The sequence below is a fragment of the Ochotona princeps genome, chromosome 13 (assembly GCF_030435755.1).
Source record: "Ochotona princeps isolate mOchPri1 chromosome 13, mOchPri1.hap1, whole genome shotgun sequence".
In the NCBI taxonomy this organism is placed as follows: domain Eukaryota; kingdom Metazoa; phylum Chordata; class Mammalia; order Lagomorpha; family Ochotonidae; genus Ochotona; species Ochotona princeps.
Genome location: NC_080844.1, coordinates 47683907 through 47706044, shown reverse-complemented (window position 1 = coordinate 47706044; position 22138 = coordinate 47683907). Strand labels below are relative to the sequence as shown.

The 22138-nt window shown below is 55.7% G+C and overlaps 1 protein-coding gene across 1 annotated transcript; it reads right to left on the bottom strand.

The window, feature by feature from the left end:
- Positions 1-5318: 5318 nt before the first annotated feature.
- On the bottom strand, positions 5319-20425 carry TRIM8 (tripartite motif containing 8). The gene is made up of 6 exons (XM_004579899.2): positions 18793-20425; positions 9883-9978; positions 9367-9600; positions 7468-7499; positions 7222-7337; positions 5319-6893 (listed from the first exon to the last, which is right to left on the bottom strand). The coding sequence occupies exons 1-6, from the start codon at positions 19360-19362 to the stop codon at positions 6286-6288; spliced, it is 1656 nt and encodes a 551-aa protein (XP_004579956.1). The 5' UTR covers positions 19363-20425; the 3' UTR covers positions 5319-6285.
- Positions 20426-22138: the final 1713 nt, after the last annotated feature.

The window sequence follows — 22138 nt, the reverse complement described above, 5'->3', positions numbered from 1 at the left end:
CAGGAAGAGGGTCTGGTACCCCCAAGCCTATAGGGCTCCCATGTGAAGCTTGAGGAACCCTGAGTGCACTTGGCCTTTGGCGTTCAGGAATGAACACACACGTTCATTCAGCAGCATCGCTTGAGCCCAGCCAAAGTACTCTTGATGGCTTACGTCTGGCTTTGCTCCCTCACTCCCCGAGTGCTCATCACTGGCTCCACTGTCCCTGCCCCTTGGCTGCCCCCAAAAGGAGCATCTTCTGCCAAGACCATGCACTTCTGCCCTTTGCCTGGAAGACTCTTGCCCCAAATATGCCCTTTCATATTCTTGTCTTTTTTAAGATTTTTTAAAAAGTATTTATTTACTATTTATTGGAAAGGCAGATTTACAGGGAGAAGGAGATATAGAGAGAAATATCTTCCATTTGCTGATTCACTTCCCAACTGGCAGCAACGGTCAGAACTGAGCTGATCTGAAGTCAGAAGCTAGGAGCTTCTTCCAGATCTCCCGCATGGGTGCAGGGTTCCAAGGCTTTGGGCTGTCTACTGCTTTCCTAGACCACAAGCAGGGAACTGGAAGGGATGTGGGACAGCCAAGACAAAAATAGGCACCCATATGGCATCCCAATGCTTTTAAGGTGAAGATTTAGCCACTGAGCCATTGTGCTAGGCCTAAGAGAAGTTCTTTTTTAAAAATGATTTATTTGTTTGAAAGGCAGTTAGAGAGAGGCAGGAGAGGGAGAGAACCCTCCAATGTCAGTTCACTCCACAAATTGGCCGCAATGGCCAGAGCTGGCTGGTCTAAAGTGAGGAGCCAGGAGCTTATTTTGAGTCTCTCACATGGGTATAGGGCTCAAGCACTTGCAGCATCTTCTGCTGCCTTTTCCAGGCACATAAGCAGGAAGCCAGATCAGAAGTGGAGCAGTCAAGACTTGAACCCATGCCCTTATGGATAGGCTTCTGGAATTACAGGTGGCATCTTAACCTGATACACCACAGTGCGGGTTCCACCTCTTGTATTCCTTATATTTCTGCTCAGTAAAGCCTTCTGCAACCACCTTCCTATATAAAAAGTTTCATGCTGAGAGTGAGGGTTTGGCATAGTGATGAAGATGCTGTTTGGAATGCCTGCCTCCCATGTTGGAGTGCCTGGGTCCCATCTCTATTTCAGATTCCAGCTTCCTGCTAATCATATGCAGCCTGGGAAGCAGCAGGTGACTGACGGCTCAAGTTTTTGGGTTCAGGTGAGCAGGCCAGACTGTTTCTATCTCTAAACTTTGGCTTGGTCTAGCCTTGGCTAGTGTGGGCATTTAGAGTGAGCCAGCTGATGGGAGATCTCTGTCTTTCTGCCTTTCAAATAAAAAAAATAAAACACCTATGGCTTCTCACTCCTGCCAACAACCCTAGCTCTCCACTCGGCTTCATTTTCCTTTGCAGCACTAAATATCAATTCCTGCTGATTTAAGCATTGTTCCTCACCTGTCTCTTCCCCACTAGATTATCCACTTCAAGATGGCAGAGACTTTGATTTGTTGACTGGAGCAATGCCTACTACTAGGAGGAACCCAACAAGTACCTGTTGAATGAATGGATGAAACAGTCTGCCAGGCACTTACAGCCTAGTTGGATGTGTTAGTTGTGTACCTGGTAGTCTGATAGCTGAAGCACCACTACCATAAAGAGCAAGCTTACTGGGCCAAGGGCACATGAATCTGGCGAGAGCTCCCAGTGCCTGAAAAGCCACACTAGACCTGATACATCCTGGCATCATCGTCCAGTGCCTTCTCAACTGTCCCCTGAAGAGGAGGTGGGAGGCCATACAGAGGAGCTGAGAATTTGAGGCCAGATGAAGAGGTCAGCAAGTCCAAAGCCACTGGTGCGTGGAAGTAGCTCACTCTGGAAGGGCTGACTATAACAGATGGTTCTGTGGGTGGATCCTGGGGTGCTGCAACTGGTGGGGAGCAGACATTTGGTATGAGTGGAGTCCCTTGTTAGGCCACAAACTACCTGCTTCCATTGATGAGTTCTTTCTTTCCAGTGTCCTATAGCAGGTGCTCAGGGGCAGCACCTGCTGACAACGATCAAGTACAGCTGGCCGCTGGAACTTGACCCACCACCACTTGTTCCAGGTGGATTAGATCATATCACCATCACACTCAATTCTGGGAACTTCCCACTTTGGACCTGCAGCTCTGGATTTTGCCTGCGGCACCTCTACCTCCAACCGCATCCTACAAGCTGTGTACCACCACCCTTGTATTATCCCCTTGGCCTCAGTGCAGATCGTGAGAGATAACCTGTGGCACAGAGCAGACGGGTTCTTGCTCAAGAAAGATCCAATTACTGAAGATCTAGTGCAAGAAGTCATAAATATCCCAGTTTGCCAGTTGAGAGGGATTAACCACACAGCAATTAAAGTAAGCTGGTCTCCCATGGAGGAAACATTCTAAGACATCTCCCTCCACGCCCGTGCCCTGTGCAGGACTCTGAAACAGAGTCAGGGACAGGCCCACCTTACAAACACAGGGAAAGCTGAGTATTGGGGAAGCCTTCCAGAGCTCCAGGAGGCTTCCCTCCCTGGGGGTGTGACTGCCCACACACCAGGGAGAACACGGGAGACCAGGGCGCCATCCCTGCCATGTCACTTGTTTCTTCAATGAGCAAGTACTATGAAAAGGATGTCTTGGGGTTGTAAGCTTTCTGTCCCTGGAGGCAAGAGACTTAACCCCTCCTGCTGGAGTGGGGAATGGGGGTACTCTCTGGGAAAGAGGTGCTAAGAGAAGGGGCCATCCTCCCCCTGACCCTGCCCACCACCTGAATCGCCTCTGCCCCCACACTTGGATCTGTTTATCACTGCCTGCTCCTGTTAAACAAACAGGGCTCAGGGACCCTGAAGTCTCTAAGGCAGGACCAAGGAAGTTTGTCGAAACCTCAGGGAGACTCTTACCCTACGAGAGGGGCTAGTGTGCTGCGTGGCCTGCCAGGGATGGCCAAGAGTCCTGTACCACCTCCCTTCACATACCTTGCAGCAGGGTCATCTGCTCTCTGGCTGTGTAGCTGCAGGACAAGTTGGAAAGAAGGCCACATCCAGGCCACCTGCCTCCCAGCAGACCCCAGGATTTACAGGATGCAGAGGAGGGGCAGGGAATCCTACCCCGCTCCCCTCCCCAGGCTAGCTTCATTCCCCACATCCAGATGGGAAAAGATGAAGATGTCTGTGGGAGGTGAGTGGGTGGGTGTGAACAAGGCCTGTTAGAGCCCCAGGGTGAGGGCACAGCACAGACCCCACTTGGGGACAGTGTGCTGACTCACTGGAACCAGCAGTTCAATGGACTCTCACCCTCCTCTCAGCTCCCAGGGTACCCTTTGAAGCAAGGAGTCTTTGATCTGGGGCCCACCTGGCCAGAAGCTGCTGGAAGAGGAAAGAGAGGACCATGCCCTTGGCCTCTCCCCCTCCAATCTGCACACTGCCTGTCTGGAACGCAAAGCTGTTTCCTGCAGCCACAGAGGGCGCCCTGAGCCGCCCCCTCCTACCCCCGCCTTGCAGCTGTTCCCCAGCTGCCCTGCCGCACCCCAAAGACAGCTGGGAGAGATGGGGGAGGGGCAGGCGCAGGGCCCAGCTGCTCAGCTTTGGGTGGGACCAAGGAGGGCAGTGACAAGAAAGAGCAGGGGCCACGGGAGCGACTGGCAAAGGAAACCCCCTGGCGGTGGCCTCCTCGGTTTCTCTGCACATCTGGGCTGCAGGAGCTGCTGCCTCTGTCTGGGGAATGAAGAGGTGCGGTGGGAACCAGGAGGCTTGACTGCTTAGGAGGGAAATGCGGTGTGGGGAGCAGGCTTACACCTGTGGGTGCAGCCCCTTTTAGGGCTTGTGGCCTGGGGGCATGTTTCCGGGCCTCCCTAGCCTGTGACCCTTTGGGAGGTGACAGCTGCTCCTACAAAGCCAGGACAGCTGGAAGGGGTTAGCTCTTCCTTGGCTGTCCAGCAGCCCAAGCTGCCACTTCCTCTATAGCTGTGGACCAGAGAGCCTGATTATTGAGTGGTGAGGCCCTCTCCATTTCTTGGTCTGGCAGATGCACCTGCAGAAAAAAACCCTCCCACCAGACACAACAAAACTTGGCCAACTGGAAAAGAACACCGGGCAGTTCTGGTTTCCAGTTCAGAGCAGGGAGTGCATCTTGAGGTTCCAAACGGGCAGCAGGCAGTGAATTAGCAGCAGACTGGGGTGTCTGATCCCAGCCCCTGCTTTCGGAGGCTGCGGGCGTGGTGCTCCAGCCATTGGCCCTCTCCCCTTAGCCCCACACAGGTGCAGGGGAAGCCCTGCCACTGTCATTCTCCCTAGCATGGACTCCCTGTCAAACTGCAGAGGGGGACCAGTGAAGCCAAGGTCGCCAGCAGGACAAGACTCTGGTTTGGGGTGACTGTGACACCTGCCAGGTGTGGGACCATCAGTGAGACCCAGACTACAGCCCCCTTGCACAAGGCTTTCTGATGCTGCCCAGATACCCAGAAGGGCTACCTGCTCCTACTGATAACAGGAAGTCCTGGACTGCCTTCACTTCACATCCATGCAAAGCGCCAGGTAACACATGAGGGCCTCTCCACTGACGACCTCAATGCATCCTAGCCCCTCGGTAGGGTTTCTGACAAGCCACGGGCAGGACCCTGGCCAGCTCCTCTTGGTTACACCTGTCGAACCCCAACACATGTCAGATTATCAAGAACTAAAAATTCAAGCTTCCTGAGCTCTGTCTGCTGAATCCAAGCTGGATCTCAGGCATGATTGCTGAATAGCTCCTAACACATGCCCGAGACATTGGGAAAATTCTGCCAATGTAGGCAGATTGACATGTTCATATTGTTACCCACTTCCCCCTCTTCCGAAGTCATCAGAGAAACGTCCTCCCCACTTGGGGCCCAAGGCCCCAGCTAGGTGAAATTCAAAGAGGTCAAAACTGTTAGCCCCTCTGGCCACAACCCGCATAGTGCCTGGCATGCAGTATGTACTTGATAAATATTTGTGCACAGGAGGAGACCCACTTTGTAAGACTCACCAGCAAGGCACTTCTCCTTTGGCTGTCAGCTAAAAGCACACGAGCAGAATACTAGAGATACCCAGGCTTCTGGAGCACAGGGGCTGGACCTGGAGGGCCCTTGGAAAAAGTCTGTCCAATAAATTCAAAAGGCCGCATCAGAGGAGCTCATGCCCACAAGCCAGCTAATAGTTAGACACAGGAGGGCAGAGCACCAGGCCAGGGCCTTCTGTTCTCCCAGGGCCCTGCTACTCCCAATGGCCATGGGTTGCAGGCCTGCCCACGCTGGGCAAGAGGCAAGGCAGGCCAAGGGACTGCGCCATCATGTTTATTAGAAGGTTGGATTTCGATGTGTGCTCTAGACAGATTACAGAATAAATACCTGTGCCTTGAGAACAGGAAGTCCACGATTCATACAAAGTGCTCACTACAGGAAGCTGCTGTGTCAAAATCCAGGCAAGGACCCAGCTTAGGCAGCTCCTCCTCCTCCACTGGCCTGAACGAGGGCTGTGCTATTGTTTTTTATTTTATTATTTCTTTTATTTCTCTTTATTATTATTAATATTATTATTATTTGCTTTTTCTGTGGTCACTTTCGCTGGCAAAGTTCCTTTTCCCCCTTTTCCTGGATATGGGGGTTCCTGTCTTTCAATGACTCCACTCTGAGGCCGAAGGTGCCCGAGCTGCTTGTTGGGGAACTGCCTTGGAACTCCGTCTGGGAAGATGGTGAGCAGTAGGCAGGAAAAAAAAAATCACTCTTGGTTTAAAAAAAAAAAAAAAAAAAAAAAAGTCCCACAATCTACAGGTCGTTCCTTACTGGATCAGTGATGGAACTGCCCAGGACAGGAAGAGAACTGGGCCAGCAGGCCCTGGCCTTCCTCCTGGGGCAAACAGAGGAGGGCTGGGCCCCCTAGACTTGAGGGGAAGCTGAGGCTCCTTCCCCTATGGGGGTGTGAGAAGAGGAAGGGAAAAAAAAAATCAGGGAGATCCCAGCATCTTGAAACAGACACTTTCCCACCTCCAGGTCCGCCCACAGCCCCAGCCCGGCCCGGGCCCAGGCCAGTTCTCACTGCCTCCCTTCCAGTCCAGGAGATTCACTTAAAAAAAAAAAAAATCAAAAACAAAGCCCCAAACAAAACAAAATCCAAAAGAAAAAGACAGGATGCTGGGGCTGGGGCTGGGGCTGAGAGGAAGGTAGGAGGGCAGGTCTCCGGATGCATAATTCCCGAGCCACCGGGGCTGGGGCACATTCCCCAGCACCCACCACCTGCGTGGCGTTAGCTTGTCACGTAGTGTTTGGTAGACGGCTGCCCATACACCCTGTAGAAATCCTGGTGGCCGGGCTGCTGGGAGGCATCAAGCCAGTCTCTGACCGCCAGACCGGGAAGGGACTGGGGCACGGAGGGTGCAGGTGGGAGCGGGTGCGAGTACTCCTGTGAGGGCACTGTCCAGGGGAAGTGGCCGGAGCGGGGGTAGGGCTGGTGGCCGCCATGGTTGGCCACGGAAGAACAGTAACAGTTGTCCACAGAACAGACGAGAATCTTGCGGCCGCCATACTGGGGAAGCATGGGCTGCTGGGCAGCAGAGCCATTTGGGTACTGTGATGGGGGGAACACAGGGCTTGAGTGCACTGGCTGGGCACCACCTGGCAGGGCCACCAGGTGTTGTGTGGAGCTGCAGGGGCCCAGGGGCTGCCCAGATTGGCCTTCGCCGCTGGCTGTGCCTGCTGCCCCATACTGGCTGCCCACAGGGCCTGGCGATGTTTCCAGGAAACTGGCCTCAGGGAAGGCCGTCGAGTGCTTGCGCTTCTCCGCCCCAGAGCTGTTCACACCGCAGGGGTACAGGGGAACACTCTGCAGAAAGGGCACCGGCGTGCTGAAGGGTCCTGTAGAGAGTTCGGGGCCAGAGTTGCTAAAGCTCCCACCCCAGGCAACCAGCAGGTCTCCTTCTCCCTGGGGACCTTTTCCCTCTGCATGGCCAAACATTCTACCTCTCAGTTGAGGGTCCCCCTCCATTCAGATGGACAAATCGTTATTTCCATTATATGGCTAGACAAACTGAGGCTAATGTCCCTTGCTCAGGGAATCACAAATCGATGACAAAAGCCAAGACATGACAAGGTCTAAGTAGGCCACACTGCTTCTTGAAGGAAGACTCTGGAATGTATCCCTGCCCCATGTGCTCTCTCCCTCTGATAAGGAGCCCACCCTCACCTTCTAGCATCTTCCGCAGCTGCTTCTCCTTCTTAGCCACCTCGTTCAGGAAGAGCTTGGAGTTCAGGTGGCCGATCTTAGGGGGAGAAAGGCTGCTGCCCGTGCAGGTCTGAGTCCTGGGGGCAGTGGATGGGGCATCTGCTGTGAGGAGGCATCACCGCTGAGCCCGCGCCCCCCACCCATTATGGGACTGCCCCGCCCCCCAGCCCACCCAGAGGAGCTCTAAGGGCTGGGGCAGTTGCTCACCTGTCCATTAGGATTTTCACAGACTTGGTGTTCTGGGGGTAGAAGGGAAACAAAGGTCAGTTAATGCAAGCAGCAGTGTGGGGAAAGGGAAAGCCACACCTGCCCCCCACTCCCTCTTCCAGGCCCAGCTGAGCCCCAACACCGGCCAGAATGCAGCTGGAAGCAGATCGCTGGTGTGGGAAACAGTGCCTGGGTGCTCTCCTTGGCATTCTAGGTGCTTGCTACGCAGTCGTCAGTTCATCACACAACTGCCTGAGAGGGTTTCCACTAGCTAGTGATGTTGGAGCTAAAGGATCTGGGGACAGGCGTGTTAATGCAATTTGGAATTTTTTGGATTTGAAATTACATAATTAATTAATTTTCCTCTATTTGTAAGGTAGAGCAACAGAAAGACAGAGAGATCTTCCATCTGCTGGTTCATTCCCCAAATGCCTACAACAACCAGGGCTTGGCCAGGCCAAAGGTGAAAGTGGGGAAATTCGGTCAGGTCTTCCATGCGGGTGGCAGGGGCCAAAATATTTGAGCCAACATCTGCTGCTTCCCAGGACACATTAGCTGGCAGCTGGATAAGAGGAACAGGTGAAACATGAACAGCACTCCATTATAGGATGTGGACATATCAAGTAGTGGTTTAACGTGCTGTACCACAACACCTGCCAAGAATTTTTTGGATTTTATTTTAAAGGAGAAAAATTGCTGCCCCTTTGTGATATGATGGTTCAACCGGCTAATCCTCTATCTACAAGCACCAGTATCCCATATGGGTGCCAGTTTCTGTCCCAGCCACTCCACTTCCAATCTAGCTCCCTGTTTATGGCCTAGGAAAGCAATGAAGGATGCGGGCCCGGTGGCAGCAGCTAAAGTCCTAGCAGCTTTAGCCTAGCAGCTAAAGTCCTCGCCTTGAAAGCCCCGGGATCCCATATGGGCATCAATTCTAATCTCAGCTCCCTGCTTCCCATCCAGCTCTCTGCTTGTGGCCTGGGAAAGCAGTCGAGGATGGCCCAATGCTTTGGGACCCTGCACCTATGTGGGAGACCCGGAAGAGGCTCCTGGTTCCCGGCTTCGGATTGGCACAGCACCGGCCCGTTGCGGCTCACTTGGGGAGTGAATCATCAGATGGAAGATCTTCCTCTCTGTCTCTCCTCCTCTGTGTATATCTGACTTTTCAATAAAAATAAATAAATCTTAGAAAGAAAGAAAGAAAGAAAGAAAGAAAGAAAGAAAGAAAGAAAGAAAGAAAGAAAGAAAGAAAGAAAAGCAATGAAGGATGGTCCAAAGCCTTGGGACCCTGCACCTGTGTGGAAGATCCAGAAAAAGCTTCTGGTTCCTGGCTTCAGATTAGCTCAGCTCTCTCCATTGTGGCCTTTGGGGAATGAACCAGCGAATGGAAGATTTCTTTCTCTCTTTTTCTCTTTGTAAGTCTGCCTTTTCAATAAAAAGAATCTTTAAAAAAAATTAAGGGAAATATGGTACCTGTGTCACATATTACTTATCTCCTATAATCCAACATATCAATATTTCTACAGCAGAATATTTGTGTTTTCACACCAAATAAAGACGATAAACAGTTCAGTATCAATTCTGATCAAGTTTTGCTATTAAAGAATTACCATTTTTTTTCTGTTGTATTCTGTGATTTCTAGAATCTGGACTTGTGATAATGGACAGCAGATCTGAATTAAAAACCCATCTTTCCAGAGAGAGAATGAGGCACAGGTGGACATCTCTGATTTGCCCAGAATCATAAAGCTAGCAACAGCAGGTGGGAAGATCTGAACATGTGTGAGACTGCTCCAAAGCTGAGGGCATGTGAGCCTGCGGGTGGAGAGAATTGACGGAGGGAGTAGTATAGAAGATTCGAGGCCAGCCTGGGATGGCCCCTGGATGCCACCAGCCCACCTTCATGAAGCTGACATCCTCTGTCTTATCGAACAGCAGCTGCAGGGACCCCAACAGCTTCTTGGCCTCCTGCATGCGCTCTCCAAGGTGCAGCGCCTGCGCCGCGTTCTCACTGCAGAACTTGGCCTGGGCCTTGTCCAGGACCTCCACTGTCTGCCGCAGGTCCTCGTCCAGCAGCTGGTGCAGCTTCTCATATTGCATACGCACTTCCTCTTTCAGTTGGCTCACCTTCTCCTGTAGGTACAAGGCACAGGTGGGCACTGGGACCACTGGCTGTCACTCACATGGAGTTTGGGACACCCCAGCCACATCCCTCAGCTGCCTCAGACTCTCCAGGGCAAGATCTGACCTGCCAATTTCAGCCACCCCAGGCACCAGTGTGGGCCCAATACCTGACAGTTCACTCAGTAGCTGATGGAGGGTTCTGGCAGAGCCACCTAGCCCCTGAGCAATGAACTCACCAAAGGCTCTGTCCCCACCCAGCCCCACCCATACCACATGCTAGGGTTTAGCTACCTCCACCAAGCGCTTGTCTGATTCGAGCTTGTACAGCTGATCTTCAATGTCCTGCTCTCGCTCTTCCAGCCGGTCTTGCTGCTTCATCAGCATCTTCTGCAGGGACAGTAGAATGGGGGTATCAGAAGGGGGTATGGACAACAGACTCTTCCTATCAATGCTGTCACCCAGTTGGCCCAACATCTCTGCCACCCAGCCATTTCTTAGCCGGCCTTCCAGCCAAACTCTTCCCAAAAAGAGAAGCCAGGAACAAGTTTCTGCACAGACTTACACCCTGAGCTTTCTGAGGGCAGGGCAGGGCAGGGCAGGCCAGCTTCTGTTCTTTTTGATTTCAGAGACAGAAACGGCCTGGCACGGTGGCTCAACTGGCTAATCCTCCTCCTGCAAGCATCAGGATCCCAAATGGGTACTGGTTCATGTCCTGGGAAAGTGGTGGAGGATGGCCCAAGGCCTTGGGACCCTACACTCCTGTGGGAGACTCAGAGGAAGCTCTTAGCTCCTGGCTTTGGATAAGCTAACCTCTGGCCATTGCAACCATTTAGGGAGTGAATCAGCAGATGGAAGATCTTTCTCTCTGTAAATCTGTCTTTACAAATAAAAATAAATAAATCTTCAGAATAAAAGAAAGAATGAATGAATGAAAGAAAGAAAAGAAAAGAAATCACAGAGCAATCTTCCATCCATTGGTTCTCCAAATGCCCAGGAGCTAGAAATTCCATGTGGTCCCACACCTAGAGGCCAGCATCTCGGGGAGGTGCCTTTCCCCTATGACTCAGATAATCCCAGTAACACCATAAGATAAGTACTATTAGGATCCTCCTCTTACCAAAGAACCAAGGCCCAGAGAGGTTAAGGAATTAGCTCAAAGTCAACAACTAGTTAGTCACAGAGCTGGGACTCAACCCCAAGAGAGCTAGTAGCAAAATTTTTATCCATGCCAGGCCGCATCTATCTGGGGAGCACCACCTTAGGGGAGAGAACACTTCCTGAGGTCACATAGGTCCTCTGGCCAAGTCCAAAAATCTCACTTTCTTCTTGCCTTTCACTAGGGGCAACACACTGGCTGCCTCCTCTTGTCCTAGAGGCCAAAAGCTGATCCTTGTTGGCTCCCTCAAAAAGGAAACCCTGGGGCCCGGCGCTATGGCCTAGCGGCTAAAGTCCTTGCCCTGAACGCGCCAGGATCCCATATGGGCGTCAGTTCTAATCCCGGCAGCTCCACTTCCTATCCAGCTCCCTGCCTGTGGCTTGGGAAAGTAGTAGAGGACAGCCCAAAGCCTTGGGACCCTGCACCCACATGGGAGACCCGGAGGAGGGTCTGGAGTCCTGGCTTCGGATCAGCACAGCACCGGCCGTTGAGGTCACTTGGGGAGTGAATCACCAGATGGAAGAACTTCCTCTCTGTATATCTGACTTTTCAATAAAAAAATAAAACAAATCTTCAAAAAAAAATCTCACTCTTAAAAAAAAGGAAACCCTGGTCACAGCAAGTTGCTCTCCTTGGTTCTAAATCTCCCTCCCTCACATCCCTCCTAGTCCTACCATCTCTCCTGTCCTTCTACCTCACCTGACACCAAACAGGTGTCAAACAGGGCCTCTCCCCTGCTCAGGAGACCAATGGCTCCCCATTGTTGTGGATACCCTGGATATCCCAACCCTGCAGCCAGGTGGACTAACATCTTGTCCCCGGCTCTCTGTGCACCCAGCTCCCTACACTGTGTGGCTGTTCTCCCTGTGTATCCTCTAAGGCCCAGCTGATGTTCCCTCTGCTCCAGGAAACTTCCCCAGTGCCTGCTCTGGATTTGCACAGGTCCCTCCCGGTCCTAGCTACACGGCAGCAGCACAGTCACATCCTGTCCTCCCTCTACATACAGCAGCCTTCCGTCACAAGCAGTTAGGCAAATTTGAGTTAATTAAGCAGTCTCCTGTTAAGTACTCAATACCTGCATGTAGCTGTTTCCAAACACTATGGATATAATGGAGTTCCAGACAACTGTCTCACAAGCCATGGTCTGATCGGTATAGCCCTCAAAGGCCTGCACCCTGAAGAGATGCACAACATATTCAAGGAGGAAATGCACACGATCTTCAATCACAGTAGGACTGGCAAAGCAGCTATGTGTAAGCACAGTATGGTCAATGTCTACTCAGCAAGGAGAGAGTCTTTATTCCTCTCTGTGGGCACCTAATAGTGCCCCTCAAGACTGACCTATGACCTCCACTCTCAGTTAAACCTGTTGGCTTCTCAAAGACAAGCTACGATCACTTGCTTACCTCCCCAAATTGGTGTACATACAGAGAAACCAAGGCCAGGAAGATTTCAGCCAGACCACCATAGAAATTTAAAGCCAAGCCCCAGGGAGCAAAACTGGGTGTGGGCATGTTTAAGCCAGGCAAGCCTGCACGGCACACCCCCACTCCAACTTTTACTTGAATGATGGGGAGACCTGGCCCTGCCCCCAGCAGCACCTTGCCCTTTGGGCAGGCCCTTCCCTCCCTACAAGCACACACAGATCTGCCAGCCTCGCCCTGGGAAACTGACAATAAACATCCCTTGAGTGGGGGCAGGAAAGGAAGTAGGCTAGTCTTGGCCACATACACTTAGGTGCGCGAGTGCACACATACCCCACAGCCTGCCCTAGACCCCAGGCACATGCCTGTGCAACACTGCATGTCCACTTATGCGCAACTGAGAGGCCCTGCCACTGGGTAAGGTAGCCAGGACGCTCCAGGAACACGAGGCCCTCTCATCTCGCTGTAACCACTGGCTGCCACTAGTTACCACTAGTGAGGACAAGACCTCCTAGGCCACTCCTGCCATCCCAGGGCCTGAGACAGAGAGCCCAGGCCTGTACTCACTCTACATGTCTTGCACCATGGCCCCCTAGACAAGCTGCTTCTCTAGGATAAAACCTACCGCTGTTAGTTTAGGCACTGAGCCCCAGATGAGGTGTAGGAAAGAGGTAGCGCCAGGTTCCCAGCCCAGCTCACCTCTGAGAGAAATGAGCTGTTCCTTCCCATCTCACAAGCCAGGGAGGGTGGCCCCTTGGAGTGGAGGAAGGGAAGCACCTCTTGCCCTTCTTTCAGGCCTTCCTAAGTTTCTCCTGGTAGCATCTCATCCTTGAGACCATGCGTTGGTCCTTAGCTTCAGGTGCCAGGCCCTGCTTTCTACCTCAAGCCCCTTGGTGGTGGGAGAAGACCAGCCCAGGTCTAGTCAAGGTGGTGGTTGCCTGTGGCAACAGATGGGTAGTTTCCTCTCTCCCACCTCCTGCACCTGCTGTAGGGGTGGGAAGAGCGCAGAAGAGGGAAGGGGAAAAGGAACAAAGCTGGGGGTGGGTGGGTGGGAGAGGGCCTGGTTGCTCACCCTTGCAGGTCCTGTCCCCCCCACCAACAGGTGATCTTAAACCCCCTATAGACACTGCCTGAGGCAAGGGCAAAGTGTTGCAGCTTTTTTTTTTTTTTTTAATTTTTTTTTAAAGATTTATTCATTTTTTTTTTATTACAGCCAGATATACACAGAGGAGGAGAGACAGAGAGGAAGATCTTCCATCCGATGATTCACTCCCCAAGTGAGCCGCAACGGGCCGGTGCGGGCCAATCCGAAGCCGGGAACCTGGAACCTCTTCCGGGTCTCCCACGCGGGTGCAGGGTCCCAATGCATTGGGTCGTCCTCAACTGCTTTCCCAGGCCACAAGCAGGGAGCTGGATGGGAAGTGGAGCTGCCGGGATTAGAACCGGCGCCCATGTGGGATCCCGGGGCGTTCAAGGCGAGGACTTTAGCCGCTAGGCCACGCTGCCGGGCCCAAAGTGTTGCAGCTTAAACCCAGCTTCTCAGGACACCACCCAATTCCACTTCAGGTTGAGGGGGGAGTATGCTGAAATAGGGCATGACCCACTCCTCAGCAGCCTCCCTCCCAAGCAACCCCTCAGGCCTCTCCAGGGAAGCACATTTTCCACCTGGGGACCCCCCCACCAACCCCCAGCTGAGGTGGGGCAAGGTTCAAAGCAAAGCATCTCAAATCAGAGGCTGAGTCAGGGAGGGGGAGAGTACCTACAAACAGCCCCACCCACAAGGTAGTCTGGGTCCTTGGGTCCTGCCCTCAGTGGTCTGCTCTGAGCCTGGGAGGGCAAAAGCACTGATAGAGTCAGAGGGCTCTCCAAGCCTGTTCCGTCAGGGTCAAGGGTACGTGATCCTCAGATTTTGGGCCTCTGCCCGCAACACCTTGCCTAACCTACGCATGAGGATCCTGAGCCCCCAATCCCTGCCCTGGGAGAGTCTGCGAACCTTCTGGAGCCTGACCAGCTGGGCCCAGCTGGCATTGCTGATGCCAGACTAGACTGGGCAGATGGGTGAGGCGCAAGGACTCTGGGCTGTATAAAAGTTAATAAATAATAATAATAAAACTCTCAAGTCAACCTTGAAAAGCAACAAGGTCAGGAGAAAAGTGGGCCCTGGGGCTGGGGCAGAGGCAGGTCCTGGGTTTTGACTCAGGGCTGAGTGTAGCAGGGAGCAGGATAGGGGCACCTCTACCTGCCCAGGTTCTGCCACAGGACTCATGCTGGTACCAGCACTGCTCAGAGCTGCCCCATCCCAACCTCCTCCCAGCTGCCCGGCTTTCTCCCCTCCCCCACCTAAGTCGACGTCCTGGGAACACAGTAGCCTCCTCTCTCCCTGGGGCTTGTAGCACTCTCCCCTTCTGCCTGCCCGAAAGGGGGGAAAGCCCCCTTTCCGCTGGCCCCTGCCTCGGGCTTGCATGTGAAGGAGCCCACAGAGAAGGGCTCCAGGGCAGGAGCCAGCATCCTGGAGTCCAGAGAGGGCTTCCCAGCTGCAGTGGAGAATTAGCTTTTGCCATGCAGAGAGCAGCTCTGGGGCAGCAGAACAAAGAGGCGAGAGAGAAAGGCCCCCTTTGTCTGGGTTTGAATGCCAGGCCAGCCGGGGAGGAAGGCTTTCCCAGAGCCAGGGCTGAGGCCAGCCAGGCCTGCCGGCTCAGTCCAGGGCAGGGAACCCAGGCAGGCTTCCTGGGCCCACCAGGCTCCTACTTCCCATACTGGCCACAGGCAACAAGCTCACCCTAAGGTGATTTCCATCTTTGCCTCCCTTCTCCAACACCTCCAACCAGGTGATAAAGTCACAAGCCTCCTGCGGATGACAATCACCAGACAACCATCAGCTAGCAGGCGGCTGCACGCTGGCACAGCCAGGCCAACCCCTGCCAAGCAGGATCATCGGCCACTGGTGTACAGTGAGCCTGGAATGCCATGCAGACACCCACCCTCCCCATGCCACTCAAGTCCTGACACACAGCCACACACAAGACAGAAATCTCATCGAGTCAGGCACACACACTGTCCCTTCTCAGAAATACCCACTAAGAAACATTAGCTAAATGTGAGACACACAACCTAGACAGACACACATACACCTAGAGTCAGACATGGATATCCAGCCACCCAAGGGCTGCAGGAAGCAGAGGAATCAATAAAGCATGCATGACAGGCGCCCCGCTGTGTCAGCAGGATGCTGGGGTGGAGGTGGGGGCTGGGCCTCTGCCTGAGGCCCTTCTAGGGGCCCAGAGAGGACAAGCCAGGTTCCCCTCCACCAAGACTCAGAGGGACAAGGCAGAAGCAGTGGCAGGACTGTCATGCCACACACACTCTCACACAGCTTCCCACCTACCAAAGATCTCTTCTGAGGAGGGACAGGAACCTGTCCAGAAACAGACACAAGAAGGCAGCCCCCCGGGGTCCCCCTCCAAGGCCCAGGAAATGTGACCAGGGCACCTTCTCCCTAAGAAGCTGCAGCTGCCAACTGACTCAGCAGTGGCTGCCCTACTTCAGAGAACCCCTCACTGCAACTCAGAACCCCAGAAGAGGCAGCACCCAGCCTTGATCTGGAGTCCTACGAATGACACAGCAGCAGAACTCTGCACAAACCAAACAGCTAACTTGTGAGGGTACAGGTGTGCAGCCCCCCACAGCCATCACTAGGTCTTTCCTTGGGTCTTCTGTCCACACAGAAGCGGGGAGTCATGATAGGGTTTCTCCCAGATCCAAACAGTCCTGTTCAGATAATCCCCTGAACCTGAACTGGTAGCTTGACCCTCCAGGGTTGCTGGAAGAGCACCCACCTGTGTGTCCATCCAGTTTGGGCCTTGAACCCCTACAGGTGCATGAGCACACAGTTGGGGTGTAGGTAGGCCCCCACTTCAAAGGACCTCCCAGGGGGCAGGGCAACAAGGCTGACTGACACTTAGCTTCCCTAGGCAGAGTGTGGCAACCATCTGACCAGAACAAGCCAGAGTTGGGGCTCCCCATCCAGACCCCCATGCTGCTAAAGCCCTCCTCTGGGACACTGGCCCATGTCCACCTGTGGGTGCTTGTGCACCGCGAGGGTCAGGCCACCAGGGGGGAGTTCATCGGGATTTTTTATTTCTAGTTTCCCTGGGAGGGTAGAAGTCAAGCCTGGATTGCAAGGTACGCACCAGGTGCCGGGGCTACTTTTGCATCCTGGATGGCAAAGGCCCTTTAAGACAGATGCCTTGCAGCAAGGGAGAAGGGCAGGAAAAGCCCACCCCCTCACTCCAGCTCCTGTGTAGACTTAGAGAGAGGCAAAGGGCTCTTCCGCTCAGGTTCCCATCGAAGTCCTACCTCAGCGGGCAAGGCCCTGTATGTTCACATTCTTAAGTCAAACTCACACTTGAGTGACACTGGATTTTAGCTGGGTTTCCAATCTGAATTTTGCGATCTGAGGTGACAGAGCTCGTAGAGGAGGAGACTCCGGCTGCCTCAGGGAACAGATGCTGAGCACACAGAACTGCACATCTGGCACTGATGCAAGTTCTCACGACTTCTAAGCCTGCCCACACTAGGCACCAGCACAAGCACGCACGCGCGTGCACACACACACACACACACACACACAGCTGCTGACAAAGTTCACTGGCTGCTTCCATCTAGTCCAGGAGTCTGGTAATTAGTGGTCCGTGGCCCTATAGGCATGTGCCACTCACCCCCTCCCAAGCCCCCATATCCATACACATGGGAGACAGGTGCACTGGAGGATAAATACACTAACCCCCATGGCCAAGGCAGCTATAATGGAATTTTTCTCTTCACCCTCCAAAAAAGAATCCCTAACACCTAGCTGACAGCAGCACAGGGGCTGCAGGCACTCGTCCCTCGGCGGCCTAGCCGCTGTCCTCTCCTCTCTCTCTCTGCTGCCAATCCCAGGACAGAGAAGTGGACAGTCCTCCTTTCTTCTGCCTCTGCACTTTTCCCAGCCTCCTCCCCCAGCCCTGCCATCTTTATTAATAGCAGCAGCTTCCCAATGCTGGGGAAAGTGTGGGCTGTGTCTACCCTGAGAGTCAGGGGTGGAGGAGAGCAGGGTCCATCCGCTTCCCCTAGACCTCCCCCTCGGTCTTCTCCAACCCTAGTTGCGGGATGGGGTAGGATGGGGAGGGAGTGGCCCCCCTCTCTCCATCCCCCACACTTCCTTTAAGAAACCAGAGGCCCATCCTGGCACAAAAACCCAGAGCTAGCCCATGCTACTAGAAACTAATTATACAGCAAATTTTATTTGTTATCCTTGCTCTCAGCCTGGGGTGGCCCTCCTGCCTTTTGTTGGCTCTCTGGGTATGCTTTTTAACTGTTAAACAGTGACTCATTGCTGACTGCCCCCCCTCCACATACAAGCACAAGCAGGAAACAGCCCCCAAAGAGCAGTGAGCTTCCTCATACCTAAGCTCCCCACTGGCCTCTGCTGGCCCCCAGGGCCCCCCACCCACTTACACTCCCTTCTAGTCCTTCCAAAGCCCTGCCTTTCCCTCATGCTATCACACCCAGGCCCCAAGCTGGGCTTCGGAGATGGCCCAGACATTTAGGCCAACCCTTTCCTTCTGGTATGACTCAACCTTGAGAGCCAGGGGACAGGGGAGGGACCTAGGAGGAGCCCCCCTTCACGGAAAGGGACGGAAGTATTGCCTCAGTCCAGCTCCCAGACCCAGCCTAGAGGCCTGAGGGGGAAGGCAGTTTTGACATTGGCTGCTGCTGCAGGGTGTATACAACGGGAGGGGATGCGGTTCCGTAATCACCCAGCCTGCAGCCCAGGGGAGCCAGCTGCCTGAAACCAGATTTCAAGGCGGCTCAACCTTAAACCCACAAGATTCTTTTTCCGTCTTCCACTTCCCCTCCCCAAATGTGGGAGGGCTGGGCTGGGCTGGGCCAAAAGGGCTCAGGGTGAGGAAGACACATACTTTAAGGTTTGTTCATGCAGGCGCAGGCAGCACACGCAAGACCTGAGAGCAGCGATTCTCACACTCCCAGAGCCAGCTGCTAGGAATAATGGGGAGGGCTGAGGACTCGGTGCGGTGACCGCTGCTGCCCGTGCCAGTCTCGCCCCACTGGCCGCTGGGGCTCGGCTCTACCTCAGGACGCCCCTGCCTCCCCAGTTTGTTCCCAGGAGAGCCTTAAAACGAACATGGCTGCTTTTGTTTACTTCCTCATTGGTATGCCAGCATCATGGGTCATGTCAGCCACAGGCAGCGGCACCAGGACACGCATTACATAAACAGCAGCTGGAGAGGCAGGACCAGGGTCACTGCCTGGCTACTTTCCAGGAGGGCCTCGAGAGGGAGCCGCCCCTACAGAAAAGCAACACCCAAACTCCACCTCAGTCAGCCCCCTCACTCCAGTTCCAGGAAGGACAGACTAGAGAGCCCGGAAGAGCACCGGTGTGGCCATGGGCCAAGGAGGGATCGGGCCCTCACCTCCCAGGACGCTGCCCCCCAAACTTTCAAAGAGTTGGGAAAAGGACGTTGGGGGGTGTGCGAGGCTCTGCACCGCTGTCTTAAGAGCCTGTGTGTGTGGGGGGGTGTCGCAGGCGGGAGGGAGAGAGTGGCCTGTAGGGGTACTTGCCCGTATCTCATTCCTCCGGATCTCCACGTCGCACACTGAGTGTCCCTGATGCGCGCCGCTGTAGTAGCAGCAGTACTGGCACACGGCCACCTGCTCGGCCTCGCAGTGGTAGAGGCGGTAGGCGTTGTGCTGCGGGCAGCTCCAGGCCCGCACGTCGTCCGCCTCCACCAGGAGGTGCCCGCGGGCGGTGGAGGGCTGCTGCAGGTGCGTCTGCACGTGGGACTGGCAGCAGGGCGCCTCGCAGCGCAGGCAGACCTTCTGCGCGGGCAGCGGGGGGCCGCGGCGGCAGAACACGCAGTGCAGCGCCGCCGGCGGCTTCTCCACGTGCAGGGCGTTGAACTTCTCCACGATGTTGGTGAGCTTTAGGTTCTTCTCCAGGCCCGGCTTCTGGTTGTAGGCCTGGTTGCACTCCGGGCAGCGCACTAGGCCGCTGTCCTTGGCCCACGCCTCGCCGATGCAGCCCCGGCAGAAGTTGTGTTTGCATGGCAGCTGCACCGGTTCCACGAAGACGTGCAGGCAGATGGGGCAGATGAGCTCCTCCTCGAAGCAGTTCTTCCAATTCTCCGCCATGGCGGCTGCGTCCAAGAGGACTCTGGCAGGCCTCCCCAACTCCCCAGTCCCGGGCGTCCGGTCCGTAGAGCTGCAGGCCCACCGAGCGGGGAGCGCCGAGCCCCAGCCGGCCCCGACAGTCGCTCAGTCACCAGCGGCTTCCGTGTGCCCGCCCCCCAGAGGAGGGAGCCTCGGTCCTCACACCGCGCGCGCAGCCGGCTGCGTCTCTTCCTCCAGCCGAGCGCCTAGCGGGAGGCGGCGGACTGCGCCAGGGCCGCGGCCGGGGCAGGAGCCCTGGAGAGGCGCGCCGAGGTCCAAATTCCATATAAGAGGCCGCCTCCCCGTGGGCTCTGCTAGGGCAACGGCGGTCCGCGGCCTACGCTCGGCCCCGTAGCTGACATTGGGGCGCGCCCCGCGGCGGACGGAGCCCGGGCAGCCCGCACAGTTCTTCCCGCAAGCGCGGCTGCGATGGTGCCTCCTTCCCAGCTCGTCGGCGCCGCACCTTCCCTCGTCCGCGGGCCGGGGGCCGAAATCCGAAGGGTCCGAGGAGGCGAGTGCGGGCCGCCGCTCTGGGGGCTTGCTAGATCCGGACGCGGCGGCGAGCGAGGCGAGCCGGCGGGCCCTGGGTCGCGGCGAGGGCGTCCCTGGGCTGGCCGGCTGGGTGCGGGTGCGGGCTGCGGGGCGCTGGCGGGCCGACTCCGGGGCGCTGCGTGCGCGCCGGGGCAGTCATTCAGATGAAATTCCAGTCCCCGGCCAGAGACACCAGCCCGCCTCTGCCTTCCTCCTCCCTTCACAAATAGAAACGGAAGGGGGAGGGAGAGAAGTGGAAAAAAAAAAAAAAGCAACCAGCGGCGAGGGAGGGAGGGAAGGAGGGAGGGGAGAAGCCCCGGAGGTGCCCGGCCCGACCCCCTCGTCGCTACTTCTGCACTCCCCCGAGGCCCGGCGCCGAGCGCCCCCGCCGCCGAGAGACCCCGCTCCCGGTCTCAGCGCTGGGCGGACGCCTCAGATCCGCTGAGGAAAACAAGGATTGATCAAACTAGAAAGGAATTTTTCTCAACTGCTAATGAACAGGAGGCTCGGCTCCCGGCCCTCCCCTCCCCCCAGGCCCTCCCCCTACGCGCCCCCCCGCCCCCTCCCCCCGCACACTTTCTTTTCTTCTCGGCCTCTGCTCCGGCCTGGAAGGCTCTCCGGGCTGTGGTCGGAGCCAGCCTGCGGCGGCGGGGCCGAGCCGCGTCAGCCGGGCCGGGCCGCCTCCCTCAGCGCCCAGCCATCTTAGGCTCCTGGCGGACAGGGGTCGGGGCGCGCTCGCTCGAGGGTCCTTGCAGCCTTTTCGCTCGCTCTCTTTTTTTTCCTGAGAATTTTTTTTTCTTTGAGGGCTGGCGGTCTCCAGCAAATTCGGAGAGGAAAGAAAATGTCAAGTCCAGATTTCTCTCCACCTCTGCTCCACCCACCCCGGTCCTTTCCAAAAAAAAAAAAAAAGGTTAGAATTGGAAGAAGTCGACAGTAAGGCGAGCGCCCGCGGCCCCCGGCTGCTGCCCAGGCGACGCGTCCGGGGCGGGCCCGCGCCGGTAGTCCGTGGGTCCGTTTGTCCGCCCGCAGCTTCTCAAGTGAGGGGAGGAAGGGCACTCGGGCAGGGTCTCCGCAGCAGCTGTCGCTTCAGAGCTTTATCCTCAGATCAAAAAAAAAAAAAAAAAAAACCAACACTCTCTCATCACAGCCACCTTCAGCCATCTTGCGCATATTATTATTATTTCAGCAATAATCTGTTTAATAAAAATAGCTACGTCTCTAGCCCTCTCTTCCCCCTTCCCGCATCCTGGGGTCCCCGCCCCCTTTTAATAATAATCTCGAGAATAAAAACGGTCGTGGGCTGGGCAGTTCTGCGGCTGCCTTTTCCTGCCTCGGCTCGCTCGGGCGCTTCTTTCCTCCCTCAGGAAAGGGGCGCGGGGGATTCGCCGCTGGGGCTGGGGGCTGCGTGCCCGCGGCCCGCCCGTCGGCCCTGCCGCCTGCGCAGCGAAGGAGGACGCCCGGGCCGCGCCGCCGCGCTGAGGGCGGGCGGGGGAGGGGCCACGGCCCACGGGACCGGCCCGAGGGGCGCGCGGGGTCCCGCGTCTCCCGGCTGCGGCCGGCTCTCGGAGTACGCAGCCGCCGGGATACAAAAGGCTCCAAGCAGCGTCCGTCCGGCTGGGTGGGGGCCGCGGGAGGGCAGGGGGCTGGGCCGGGGGGCGGTGGCGTCCCTACATCAAGGCCTGTCCCGCTACTCGGGAAGGGGGCGGGGAACCGCGAGGCGGAGCGGGGGGAGGTGAGGAGAAAGCGGCCGGCGGCGCCTTTAATCAGCACCCGCTGGTTCAGCCCACCCGGCACTGGCGGAATCGAAGGGCGAGGGGGAGGGGGAGGGGCGGGGCGTATTTTCCGGAAGTGCTGCTACAGCTGTTTGGCGCACGGCTCGGCCCCTTTTCACTGTCTGGAGTTGGGGCAGTGCCAGAGGCCGCGGCACCTATTGGCTCCCAAGGTGAGGCTCCGCCTCGTTAAGGCGTGGCGAGCCGCAGAGGCTCACGTGACTCTCACTAAGTTAGGTACATTAAACATTGGGGTGGGAGGGGGGTGTTTCTGCACCTCTTAAAAGGGTGTGGACGTCGCTGCCGGGTGGGACCAGCTCTTGCTGGGCTGCTTCGCTGGTAGCTGTTTTTCACCTGAGTGGGAAAAGGAGTGTTAGTCAATGATTTCGCTCTTGTGCAGGGTGGAACTAAGCAGGGAATTGCAAAGGTTCACTGTAGGGCAATTTCCCAATGTCTTT